Source organism: Macrobrachium nipponense, chromosome 4 (assembly GCF_015104395.2).
Source record: "Macrobrachium nipponense isolate FS-2020 chromosome 4, ASM1510439v2, whole genome shotgun sequence".
NCBI classification, from domain to species: domain Eukaryota; kingdom Metazoa; phylum Arthropoda; class Malacostraca; order Decapoda; family Palaemonidae; genus Macrobrachium; species Macrobrachium nipponense.
The window spans coordinates 6,553,011-6,566,720 of record NC_061100.1 but is presented as its reverse complement, the minus strand read 5'-3'; the positions used below and the strand labels follow the sequence as shown (position 1 = coordinate 6,566,720).

General features: G+C 34.2%; 1 protein-coding gene across 1 annotated transcript; it reads left to right on the top strand.

Annotated features, from left to right (window-relative positions):
- Positions 1-8,030: 8,030 nt before the first annotated feature.
- Positions 8,031-8,516, top strand: LOC135210670 (protein FAM200C-like). The gene has a single exon (XM_064243450.1). It carries the CDS (start codon positions 8,031-8,033, stop codon positions 8,514-8,516), a length of 486 nt encoding a protein of 161 aa, XP_064099520.1.
- Positions 8,517-13,710: the final 5,194 nt, after the last annotated feature.

Sequence of the window (13,710 nt, the reverse complement as noted above, 5' to 3'; positions counted from 1 at the left end):
TGCAATCACTTGCTTTCTCAATGGATATGGAATCAAAATTTGATGATATTCGCCCCGTACAGCATCTCCTGGGTATATCTGTAGGTCTATACTTCCTCATCAGTAAACCTTCCTTTAGATAGTAACAGGTAGGAGTATGTTTGCATCTCTTCTCGATCAACAACTCTGAAGAACAAATCAGTTAACGATGCATCCTTCTTCTGCAAGTCCATCAGCTTCTCTCTTGTCACTTGACCAACTTCAAAGGTTGAATTCTCAATATCTGCTAACTCAGCTACTGTAGTTTCACTACTGTCTTCAGCAACACTTTGACTACTCGGAGTCTCTTCAGGAACATCAGGTTCTTCTTCTTCGTCGTCATCATCGTCTTCATCTTCTTGGGAAATCTCTTCTTGGTCAGCACTATGGGAAACTTCACTTCCCTGGAATAATTCTTCTAAGCACAAAGATCCTTCACTTGATCCTTCTTGGGTGTGTAAATCCTCAGTTTCTTCACTTAAAGTCGTAGTCCTCTTCATACTTCTGGTAGTTACGCAACTAGGAAAACAGGTGGGGTTATTCTTCTCCAACTCTTCTGTAGGACTAATCCTCAATGGTTTGTCTGTCACTACAGGACAAGGAATAAATGGCCACACCAACTTCATTCCCCAACAGAACTGTATACCTTCCACGCCAGTGAGTCCTTTACAGCAAAATCAACATTCCCTGTCACCAATTCACATGACAGGTGTAAGTTACATATAGGAGTTACTTCCTCTCCTCCTATACCCTTCAAAATAACCGAATCTCCTGTGAGACTCTTCTCCAACTGAGGGTGAGAACCACGTACTACCACACTATGGTTACTCCCTGTATCACGTAATATCTTGACTGGTACCTGCATACTTCCTTCTTGAGTTGACAGCATACCCTCATAGATATATGGCTTAAAAGCCTCCACACTGCTTAACCACTCACTGCTTGAGGTAACATTTCCACTGGTTGCTAAACATTCAGCTTGTTTAGTTTCATTCTTCTCTGGAGTCTGATTCTTTCCCACACTGCTCTTCGTAGTTTGTTTCACAACTTGACTAACTGGTTTTGACTGCTGTTGATTCCGGTAACACTCTTGACTGTAGTGTCCTACTCTTCCACACTTGAAACAGACAACATTAGGTTTCTGTAACTGTCTTGAAAACTGGATGAGGATTTCACATAATTTGCTGAGCTGTATTACCTTGTGTACTCTTGATAGTATCACTTGAAGGTTTCCCATTAAATTTGTTCCTGTTATTTGGATAAGACTTAAAACCTGGGCGTTGTTGACTCTGGTACTTGACATTGTAATTACGTTTGCTACTGATTATATTGTAATCTTCACTAAGTGTAGCGGCTTTGTCAAAGTTTCTTCACTTCTCTCTCTCTTAAATAGGCTCTTATAGTTCAGGAATTCCCTTAAGATACTGTTCAAGAACAAGTAAACTCTTCTAAACTCATCAAAAAGTTTTAACTTTAGCAGCTTCTACCCAACGTTTGAAACACCTTCTCACTTTGTTAGCATAATCTAAGAAGGTTCCCTTCTCATCTTTTCTTAAATTTCTGAATCTCTCATTGTAGTACTCTGGGGTCATCTGGTAAACTTGTAGCACACTGTGTTTAAGTACCTTGTGTCTTTACACTGATCAGCTGTTAAGGCTAGATAAGGCACTTCTCCCTTTACCAAATCACAAGCACTTTGTAGCAAAACTGACCATTTATCCTCTGGCCATCCCATACCTGAAGCCACTTTCTCAAAGTGATCAAAAAACTCATCTGGAGCTTCTTCAGTAAACTTAGGGATTAACTTCTGTACTCTCACTACATCAAATACAGGGTCTTGATTACCTTGGTTAGGGTTAGACGGTGTTACAGGTAATGTGGATCTACCTCTTATTAATTCCATTTCCCTTTCATGTCTTGCGATTTCTCTTTCCTCTTTTATTCTTTCTCTTTCCTCTTCTGCTGCTTTTTCTTCTTCTCTTTCTTTCTCTTCTTTCTTGTTTTTCCCTGTCTATCCTTTCTCTTTCAGCTTGCATTCTCTCTTTCTTTCAGCTTGCATTCTCTCTCTTTCAGCAACGCATTTTTAGCTTAACCCATCTTACGCCGATTGGACGTATTAAACGTCGAGTCAAAATGTCTCCCGTATGCCGATTGGACGTATCATACGTCGGCTCAAAAAAGTTTTTTTTAAAAATTCGCGGAAAAATACTTATAGGCCTACCAGCCGAAAACTTTTGTATCACGCGCCTTGGGGGGATGCTGGGAGTTCACGGATCAAGGCGTTGTTTTGTTTACATCGCTACGCAGGCGCGCAAGCGCGAATTTCTTTCTTATCGCACTAAAAAGTATCAGTGACACATCTCGGAAATTATTTCGTCACTTTGACATAATTATTGCACCATTTTAAATTATCCTTTACATGAAGTATTATATATGAAAATGTGCGCAATTTCATGCACAATACAACTAAAAAATACTCATGATTGTAGCTTTTATCAATTTTGAAATATTTTCATATAAATAACGATAAGTGCAAAAATTTCAACCTTCGGTCAACTTTGACTCTACAGAAATGGTCGAGAAACGCAATTGTAAGCTAAAATTCTTATATTATAGTAATATTCAATCATTTGCCTTCATTTTGCAACAAATTGGACGTCTCTAGCACAATATTTCGATTTATGGTGAATTTATGAAAAAACTTTTTCCTTACGTTCGTGCGATAACTCTTCCGATAAATTTTTTCGTGCGATTGTCCTAATGTTTGCACCCTTTTAAATTTGCCGTTACATAAAGTTTTATATATGGAAATGTGCGCAATTTCATGCATACAACAACAAAAACAACCCATGGTTGTAGCTTTTATCACTTTTGAAATATTTTCATATAAATAACGTTAAGTGCAAAATTTCAACTTTCGGGTCAACGCTTTGACTCTACCGGAAATGGTCGAAAAAACGCATTGTAAGCTAAAAACTCCAAAACCGCTTATATTCTAGTAAATATTCAATCATTTGTTACCTTTCATTTTGCAACGACTTGGAAGTCTAGCACAATATTTCGATTTATGGTGAATTGATGAAAAAAAAAAAATTACGTTCGCGCGGTAACTCTTCCGAAAAAATCAGAATTTTTTTGTGCGATTGTCGAAATGTTTGCACCATTTAAAATTAGCTGTTACATAAAGTTTTATATATGAAAATGTGCGCAATTTCATGTAGAATACAACTAAAAATGATTGAAGGTTGTAGCTTTTCTCTTTTTTCGAAATATTTGCATATAAATCACGATAAATAGAAAAAAAACCACGTTCGGTCAAATTTGACTCTACCGAAATAGTTGAAAAACGCAATTGTAAGCTAAAACTCTTACGGCCTAGTAATATTCCGTCATTTTTCTTTTCTTAATTTTGAAACAAATTTGAAGTCTCTAAAACATATTGTGATTTATGGTGAATTTTTGAAAAATATATTTACCTTCACTCCGCGCGCCGAATTGCGGCCGCAAGTCTCCGAAATACGTACATGGCATTATCCTAATATTTGCTCCTTTTCATATTAGCCTTTTTATAGAGTTTCATATATCAAAATGTGCGCAAATTCATGAAGAATACAATAAAAAATAATTGAAGGTTGTAGCTTTTTCCATCTTCGAAATATGTGCATATATATATATATTAAAATTTCGACATTCGGTCAAATTTAACTCGTCCGAAATGGTCGAAATCTGCAATTCTAATCTAAAACTCTTACAGTATCGTAATATTCAATCATTTGTCTTAATTTTGAAACAAATTGGAAGTCTCTAGAACATTATTTAGAATTACGGTGAATTTTTGAAAATAACATTTTTTTTACGTCCGCTCGTTACGAATTCGTACATCATTTTGTGATAATATTTTTCCGGTGTTGCTTTTATCGTTTTACTATGTTTTATATATAAAAATGATTGCAATTTAGTGTACAATACAACGAAAAAAAAAAACAAAAAAGTAACTCGTTAGCTTTGACCGTTTTTGCACAGCGTGATTTGAACAATACAATATCTATGAATTTTTTTTCGCTACCATATATCGCATTATTTACATATGATAATGATATTATTTTCATTTCTGATGATTGGCAATACTAAACTTCAGGCAATGAAAAAAAAATGAGCCAAAAATGAACTCTTAATCTTCAAAACTAAGCGCGCTGTGATTTTTTGAAAAAAATATTTTTTCCGGTTCCGCGCTCACTCCAAACCGGCGCCGGCTACAGGAGAGGTTTTTGATTTTTAGGGCTTCGGCGTAAGAGGGTTTAATCAAATTCTCTTCTGCTTCAATGCGTCTAAGCTCTAACTCTGCATCACTTTCTCTTTCTTTCTGCTTGCTTATTTATGAGATCAGCGCGTGCTACATTCAACAACTCTTGAGCCAATTCTAACTCATCTTCATCAGTTATTCTACCAGAGTTTATCAATGATTCCATAGCAATACATCTTATTTGTGCCTTTACCATACTAGTAGACACATAACCACCACATGCCTCTGCTAAAGCGCTCCACTGTGCTCTAGACAGAGTGGTTTCAGACAAAACTTGGACGGTAAGGAGCTGCTAAAAATTCCTGAACATTGAACTGAGCCATTTTCCTCTAAGTTATCAATTTACAATTCAATACAATAAATGCAAAAACAAAACTATATGGTCACTCTCCTAACAAAATATATAACCTAACCACCAGTATATTCTAGAGTGATAATGAAATCTGCTTTCCCGGGTCTCTGGGCACCATTAAATAATGTTACGAAGTGCCAAGTATCTGGTTACCATTTATCAATTATTACCTCACAAAAGCCAGACACCTGAACCCTCATAACACGTTTAAACGACTGAATACACTAAAGGCAACAGTGATCCCTTAACACTTACCAGTATTGCAGAAAATCAGACTAAGTTCATCAAAACAGGTGTGAGGTGATCTTGTAAGTAATTAAATTAATCAAAGGGCATCACTCCATCAACAACTTTCAAAACTCTAAGTATTTCCCTGATTTCAGAAGTCTAAGTACTTCCCTGGTTCTAAGTCACTTCAATTAAATTGAAGGAAAGCAAATCAATTACCACTCTATTGTCTCTACCTATCATAAATATAGTCATAATTAAATATATTTATACTGGTGTAATAATTAAAACACTTATAAAAATTTTAAATACAAAAATTTATTATTAAATTCAAAATTTATAAGTGAAATTCACAATATCAGGGAAAATTACTGTTACTTGAAAACAAAGTAAAGTTTAATTAATTCTTGAATCAAATTAAGTAAAATTAAATCAAAATTAATTTATCACAAAATTCAAGAAAATTAATTCAATCAAAATTCAAAGTGTTAGGCAATAATTGAAAATTTGAAATTAATTCACAAGTGCTAAACAACAATAAAACAACAATAAAATTTGAAAAGAATTCTAAGTAAATGCAAATCAATTCACAAGTGTTAAATTTAATTAAATGTGCAATGATAAAGCAATGAAAATAACTAAGTCAATTAAATGGTGAATGTAAATGAAAATATAAAACAAAAAGACACACTTCAATAAGAAAATGATAAGTGCACAAACAATGGAACAGACACAAACACAAAAAATATCAGCAATGTGGTTAAAAGTGTAAATCTTTCTTTTTCATTCAAAACACTGTAACCAACAGTTTTTTACTAAACCTTCGTAACAGACAACAGTTCCTATCAATTATTAGTTAAACACAATTAGTATCCGTTATTAGTTAAACACACTCCCTATCCATTATTAGTTGCAACTAATAAAAATATAACACACTTACCTTTTTTTGGTATACAACTTCTTTCTTTCTCTTGTATATTACCACTTTCACAAAAAAACCAGGCGCCGTTACGAAATGTTTGTTCAGATTCCACAAAAGAAATTAAATAAACTAAATAAATTCTAAGAAATATCAAATATAGAATTCTCACAAGTTATGAGTGACCAAATTTACGTTAATATAATCTCGATGTCGAGTGAGAGAGAGAGAGAGAGCGAGAGAGAGAGAGGGAGATCTAACTGCCTCGAGGTCTTAAGATCGAATGAAAACTCTTCCTTGCGGAAATTGGGCTAGGCAGATGACAAATACGTTCTGGGTACGAAAGCTTCCAGAAAGTTCTGAAATCTGACGCAATCTTACACACATAATGTGCAACATCCACGTGGGACTTGACAAGATATACACGTACCATACAAGTCTGCTCAACAGATACGTACCCAATTGAACGGAGGTAAACGATAATTAAGATTGACATATTTTGATGACCACGTAAAAGAGTCGAGCTCATTATCAAACGCGCTGACAGAGCAGGGAAGCAAACGGATCTCGCAGACTGTCTAATCTACAGTGTCGACATAAAAGTTAAACATTTGCAGCTTTGAAAAGACAAAGATCTCTCTCTTTATGTTATATATATATTCTTTTACAAGATGTAAATGCGAAATCTGAACACACATTTTAAAACATCCTATTCTAAGCTATCTAGGAATCTGAAAAAATGTTACACAATCTACAAGACATTTCAAAGAGGGGAAACATGCATTTTGAAAGTAGCAATATATAATATATATATATATATATATATATATATATATATATATATATATATATATATATATATATATATATATATATATATAGTTAAAAGTAAACGCTCCAGTTCCATATTTTTTCTTGCTTGACTTGGAGATCGAACGTCGGCCCCGAAGTTGAGTGAGAGAGAGAGAGAGAGAGACGAGAGAGAGAGAGAGCGGTGTCCTACAATTATCTGATACATTGTGTTTTACTATCTTTTTTCTTTCTCTCTTTGTTTGGAGAAACTTCTAATACGTCCCTTTAGGCGAAAAAGAAAAGAAAATCTTAAAGATCTTAATGTCTTTTCAAAACAGCCCCTTCCCTTTTCATTACGATTTTTATCGCCGAGAGTAACAGACGAAGTTTCAAAATTGGCAGGAGAGATTCGCATTCAGTTTTCTTTTCTATTAAAGTCGAGTCATTCAACTTAATTGGAAGAAATCCTTCCAGAATGACGCTGTCAAAACTTTCCCGCAGGTCAAGATCAGATTACAACAATATTTGCCAAACTTTCTTCCTACGTAATAAATTAACCAAGATTATAATCTGTTTAACTATGAATCCTCTTAGTTTTTCGGTAAACATTAACATTACGAATTTGTTGTTCAATTAAAAACAAAAAGAAAAAGAAAAAACACGTTTGTCATCGGAGTGTAAAATAATGTTACCGACGCTAAAACATAGACCGACCAGTGGTTTCCCAACCAGGGGTCCATAGGGATTCCATTGAGAAAAATGGCGCTTGGGATGGTCATATGTGACCCGCGAGATGACATGAAGATTTATTGCCTCGTGAAATGACGAGTGTCATGAAATATACGTGATATAAGAATAAGAGAGAGAAAATTAATAAATAACCTTCATTTTATTATGGCAATAGTAAGTGCAATAATTAATTCATATTGCTGTTTAAAGTAATACAACTATTGTCGCTGTTATAAAGGGAAGATGCTTATATAAATGAAAATCTCTAATCAGGTTTTAACGGACCGAAGCCGCAGTCATTGCTGGTATCCGAACGCAATCATGAGCAGCCAAACGTTTTTTCATAAACAAACACGAACCAGACAGGACGATAAGTCCGAACATAGTTCCTTGCTCTTTTATACATCCGTCAGGCGGTTGTCTGCAGGGAGATTTTTGTACCGCTTCTTCTCTCTTCGCCAGGAAGTTGAAATGTTTCTTGATGTACAGAAAAAATGTGACCTGTTGGAGATATTGAAATCAGAACACTTTGAGCTCCGCCTTGCTTATCTTGTGGACATATTTGAATTCTTCAACCAGCTGAACTTGAGACTCCAAGGAAAGGATTCAAACTTGCTCAGCCACTGTGACTCAATACATGCATTTTTGGCCAAATTGGAGCTGTATAAGAAGAGAGTGAGTAATGGAAAATGTATGATGTTTTTCCATCATTGAATGAAGTTCTTGCTGATGGTCAGCTTTCAAGCACCTTGTCCAAGGATCACTTGTCTCAACTAGATGATGAATTTCGCCGTTACTTTCCTGACTTAAGCCCTCAGCATGCAGGATTAGCAAAAAATCCGTTCTTATGTCAGGATGATGATGTGTTAGAAGACGCACAAGAAGAGCTTATCCACGATTCAACAGCCAAGAATGTGTTCCAGTCAAACTCCTTGTCTAGCTTCTGGTGTTCAATGATGGAATCATATCCAAAAATAAGTGATCTGGCAGTTCGAGTTCTTTTGCCTTTTGCTTCAACCTACCTGTGCGAAAGTGGGTTTTCTTCATTACTTGCAATAAAAACAAAATCAAGGAACAAGCTGTCTGTGGAAGATGACTTGAGATGTGCACTGGCTGCTACTGAGCCAAGGATTCATGAGCTGGTTGCTCAAAAACAACCACAAAAGTCCCATTGAGAAATATAAAGTGACATACTTTTTTGCAACCAATGAAAAGTTTCATTCACTGCTGTTTTTGTGTGTTTTTTATTTTTTATTTTATTATACATGTTCTGTTCATACATGTGTTTTATTCATACAGGTTCTGTGATTTTTTTTTTTCATACATGTGCTTGCAAGCTCAAAAAAAATAGGGCAAGTATTATAACGATAGTTTTTGCGTACAATACCTACAACTATAACAACATTAACATAACATTTTTCCTATGTATTTTACTTAAATAAAAAAGTGCTGAACGGAATGTTTTCTGATTTCATATAAATAGACCAACAGCTTAATCAGCATAACAATGCAAGGCATTTTACATGAATATATTAATTTTTTGCAGAAAAATCTGTTATTAATTTTGCTGGCTTAACCTATTTCGTTGTAGGGGTCCACAGGTGAAAAAGTGACTGGAAAAGGGGGAACGGAACAAAAAAGGTTGGGAACCATCGATATAGACCAATTAAAGCTTTGATTTCCTTTTTCCACGAAATACGCGGTAATATCAACAGATACTTTCCGGGAAAGATTCATCAACTTATACACGATGCAGTTCTCGTTATTTTTTGCATCTGTAATTTAATTTGAAAATGCTTTCTGCAAATTATTGTAACATTTGAAGGAACATATTTTCAACTACAAATAACTAAAGTTTTTCATTCTCTCTCGCTCTCTCTCTCTCTCTCTCTCTCTCTCTGGTAGACATTAGAGGTGCCTCAAACTGAGGGACCTGGGGCAACCCGAACGAGCTGTAAGGTCTGTTGGGTAAAGTAAGGTCTTCTCTCTCTCTCTCTCTCTCTCATATGAAAATTGTTCCCAACAATTTCAGAGGTTTTATTTGTATTCGCATTCATCATCCATACTCCACTTTCATAATGGGGAGTTGGCTCAACAATGCCCTCGTACCTTAACACTTCGACATCTGAAGACATTCCAAGTCTCTTTTGCACACACCTTCCTATCTACCTGTGACTAGCCTTTGCTCACGTCCTGCGATCATCTCTTTCATTTACTCCCAAATCCCTCCATAAATCAACTGTCCCCATTCTTCCTTCTTCTATATTAACGTTAATTGCTCCATCTTTCTGGTTTTGGTGAATCTTCGCAGCGTTGCTCTTGCTCCCGTGGCATTCTGCTTTGTCAACTAGTTTGTCAGTTCTGTGCAACCAGTACTGTATCATCTGCTGACCTTAGACTTTTCATATTCATGCTTTATTTTCTTACTGGACAACTTTGCACCCACATCAAATATTCTTTCTCATACTTCTCACATTGTTTCATTCATAGAGATGTCAAATGTCGTTGGAGACAGAGCACACTCGTGTCTGGGAACCACATTTACAATACACCACTTTTCCATCTACATAATAATTGTCTCTTACTTCCAGCAGAAGAGCTTTTAATGATCCCAACAACTTGACTTTTATACCATAAGGTGTATTTTCAATAACCTGCACATTGCCTCTTAATCAGATGTCAGTTTTTCTTGGTCCATACATACTATGCACAAATTTTTTTTCCATTCATATTAAAACTATTCAGATAACTGTTTCGTAACAGTCACTTGTTGCACACGTATTCATTGTTTAAACCCACCCTGTTCTGCTAATTATGAATAATTTTTGAAGTGAATCTTACTGCCTGAGTCCTAAACCTTCTTTGCACATTCTCAGGTACATACGTAGTAATTTTATGCCAGCGCATCACTTGTTTACCCATCAGCTAGTGTTGTCTTTCTGTTGTTCAATCATCTCTTGCTCAATCATTTATTGTCCCTTACTTCCTAACGCATTCTCACCTTACATCAAACACTTCCAAATCAAACTTCATTTAGTTCCCCATCTCTTCGATCTTGCACGTTTCATCAGATCTTTGGAATATTGCTTCGACTGACTCTCTGTTTGTATAATTTATTTTGACCGCCCCGCCACCCTCTCACCTCCCACACATATGTGCTGTCTTATCCAAAGTGACAGGCTTAAACTCGAAAGACTGAAATATGCACGGGCAGCCTCCATAGAGGGGACAGATATTTTAATAAGTAAGGATGTTATATGGACTTATGTATAAATCTGGTTTGTATATGTTATATTAGTATATAGTGTTATATAATTAATATATAATATATGATTTATAAAATATATTTGTAATATAATACATCTTATATAATATATTAGTATATCTATATATAGATATATATATATGTATATATACCATAATATATATATAATAATAGTATATAATAATTATGTGTATATTATTATCTTATATATAATATATATATCTAATAATGTATATATTATATATATATTATTATATATATTATATATGGTAATATAATACATATATATATATAATATAATTATATATTTCATATATAATATATAATACATATATATATTATTGTATATATGTTATATATAATAATATTATGTATATTTATATAATATCTTTGTCTATATACATATATATATATATGTTATTATGCGTATTAGGTATATAGGTGTGGGTAGGTAGTCTATAATTTCCATGCATTTTATATAGGCCTGTATATCTCATAAAACTTGCTGAGAAACCGGTATGTTTATACACTTTGGTACGACTCCTTTCAAACGTAAGCATGTTTTTGACACTAATTAAGTACTTCCGCAGTAGGTTTGTAATTGTTTTTTATCCACACTTGGTTGGTTAATCTGTTCGCTATGGTCACTTGGGTTACATATGTTTTTCAGTAATAAAAAAAGGTGATTCTTTTCAAAAAGGCTATTATTAAACTGTACAAAAGAAGTAAAAATAACTTTGAAACACCCACCAGGATCTCTTACAATCATGTCTACAAAAATGAAAGGGGCCCCTCCGAACAAAGAAGGAAATGCTATAACGGAAGAAAAATATTTTTTTATCCTTTGTAGAATTTCTTTCCATGTTTGGCACCACGCTTTTATTTTTGTAGACATGATAAATTGTAAGAAATCTTGGTGTCTCAAAAAACTTTTTGTTTCACTTTTTTAGTGTATTTTAATAAACTTTTTTTTTAAATGCTCTTTTATATTTTGTTATTTTATACTCTTCCGTTTTGACAGAAATTGTAACTGATTTATGATTGTAGCTGACGAAATTGATATCCTGTTGAGCCAAAGAAGGTATGAAAAATCCTATAAGTTATTTACCGAGTTAAAGAAGTTGTGAAAAATCCGAAGTTTCATACCAAACCTCCAGATACTGTAAGGGTGCTGTAGGGTCACATGAGGTCACTGCTAACCTACTGATCATAGAACGTTATATTGTCACTGAGATCGCGTATCCATCAAATTTCAAGTCTATCGGACGAAGGGAACAGGTCGAAAATTGAGTTACAAGATTTGACCAAGACAAATAAACAAACAGACAAAAAAAAGGATGCTACTATGAGATTCAGGGCCTCTGTAACGCGGTTTTTTCGCAATAACTTTTTATCTATGCATTTCATAAATATAGCGCTTATTCAGAATACTTATTTATTTTTATATCAACACATAAATTTTGAGTGTATTCTGCACTACGTAGGTTGAATAAATTTGGTACTTATAATGTAAAAGTGACCTTTTTTGAAGACGGGCCAACTTACTCAGAGAAAAGGTTTCGAACGCACTCGTTACGTAACTTATGACATCATTTCTTCCCTGTTTCTCGATGGATGATTGGCTATACGTAAACCGAAGGCTAAACTCTGCAAACAATGACATACAAATTTAATACAAGCAAAGCAGTACACCTTTATGAACTCTGGAACCTCCCCACTGATAATGTCATAATGAACAAACCAACTAAAATATGTTAATAAATACAAAAACACTTCGATTATTAGTCTAACTCCCAAAATAAGTTTCCAAAGAATACAGTCTACTTTATAGGTCACAATCAGATTGACAAGATGTAGGGAATAGTTTGGTAATTACCAAAAACATAGTAGACAAGCTGATTTAATAACTGTTATATCCTATGTCAAGCAATTTTATTTATTGGCTATCTACCTATTTACTGAAAAAAATAAAGCCGGTACCGTATATTGGCTTTAAACCTTCACCAATAATTATCGTCAGAATGGTGACTTCATGAGGCTTCACCCACTTTCGCCTCGTTATAATTCAGGATAACACTGAAGGCTACCATGGGCATTGTTGGATTAGAAAATTTAACTTCTGGCTATAAAAACTAATTTCTCGAGTAGTTGTAAGAAGTGCTAAATGATCCTCAAGGATCCCAGCAGTTGGTCTAAACGTTTAATTCATGTATATTACTGGTATACTGTTGCGGCACTACTGCTACAGTAGTATTACTACGCTAGCACTGATACCCCATCCACATCTATGTATCGTTCCGCCATTCATAAAGTCTTGGGTTTCAGAGCCGATGGCATTTCTGTCTGGTGGATGGGCGGGGCGGGAACATTTAGTCAAGAGGTGTTTGTTTACCTTGCTTATGTAATGAATGTTTTTCGACTCTTGGCTCGTAATCATTGGCCATGGCGTCGGCTAGTTCATTTTTACTCTATAAAAATCAAAACCATCGGGTTTTAGGTTATTGATAATGCTGACAAAATTTGTGTGTGGTTGTAAAATATACATATGTCAACTTTCAGCTACATCCGATGCGTTGATAAGGAGCAAAAGTCCAAAAAACCGTGTTTGTTACAGAGACCCTGAATCTCATAGTAAAAATGCAAGTGTATAAAGAATGCGATTTCTACCCACACATATTGTCACTGTCCGCCAAGTACCTTTCTTGTTCATGAAGCAATAACGTGAATGGTGTGTTTATTTAACACCGAATGTAAATAGTAGTCAGGCCTTTTTTCCATGAGAGACAATCTATATTTGGAAATAAAGAGGATGGTTGCTTATAAAGTAAAGTCTGTTTCCTGGTATAAACAATTTATTCATATTGGATGAAAAAATCACAAAACGCGCGCACACATCATATATATATATTTATATATATATATTATATAAATATATATATATATATAATATACTTTATAAAAATATAATTATAATATATATGTATATATATATATATATATATATATATATATATCTATATATATATATATTTGGCATATATATACATATATATGTATATATATAATATGGAAAATAATATTTTGAATCTTTTTTTTTTTTAGCT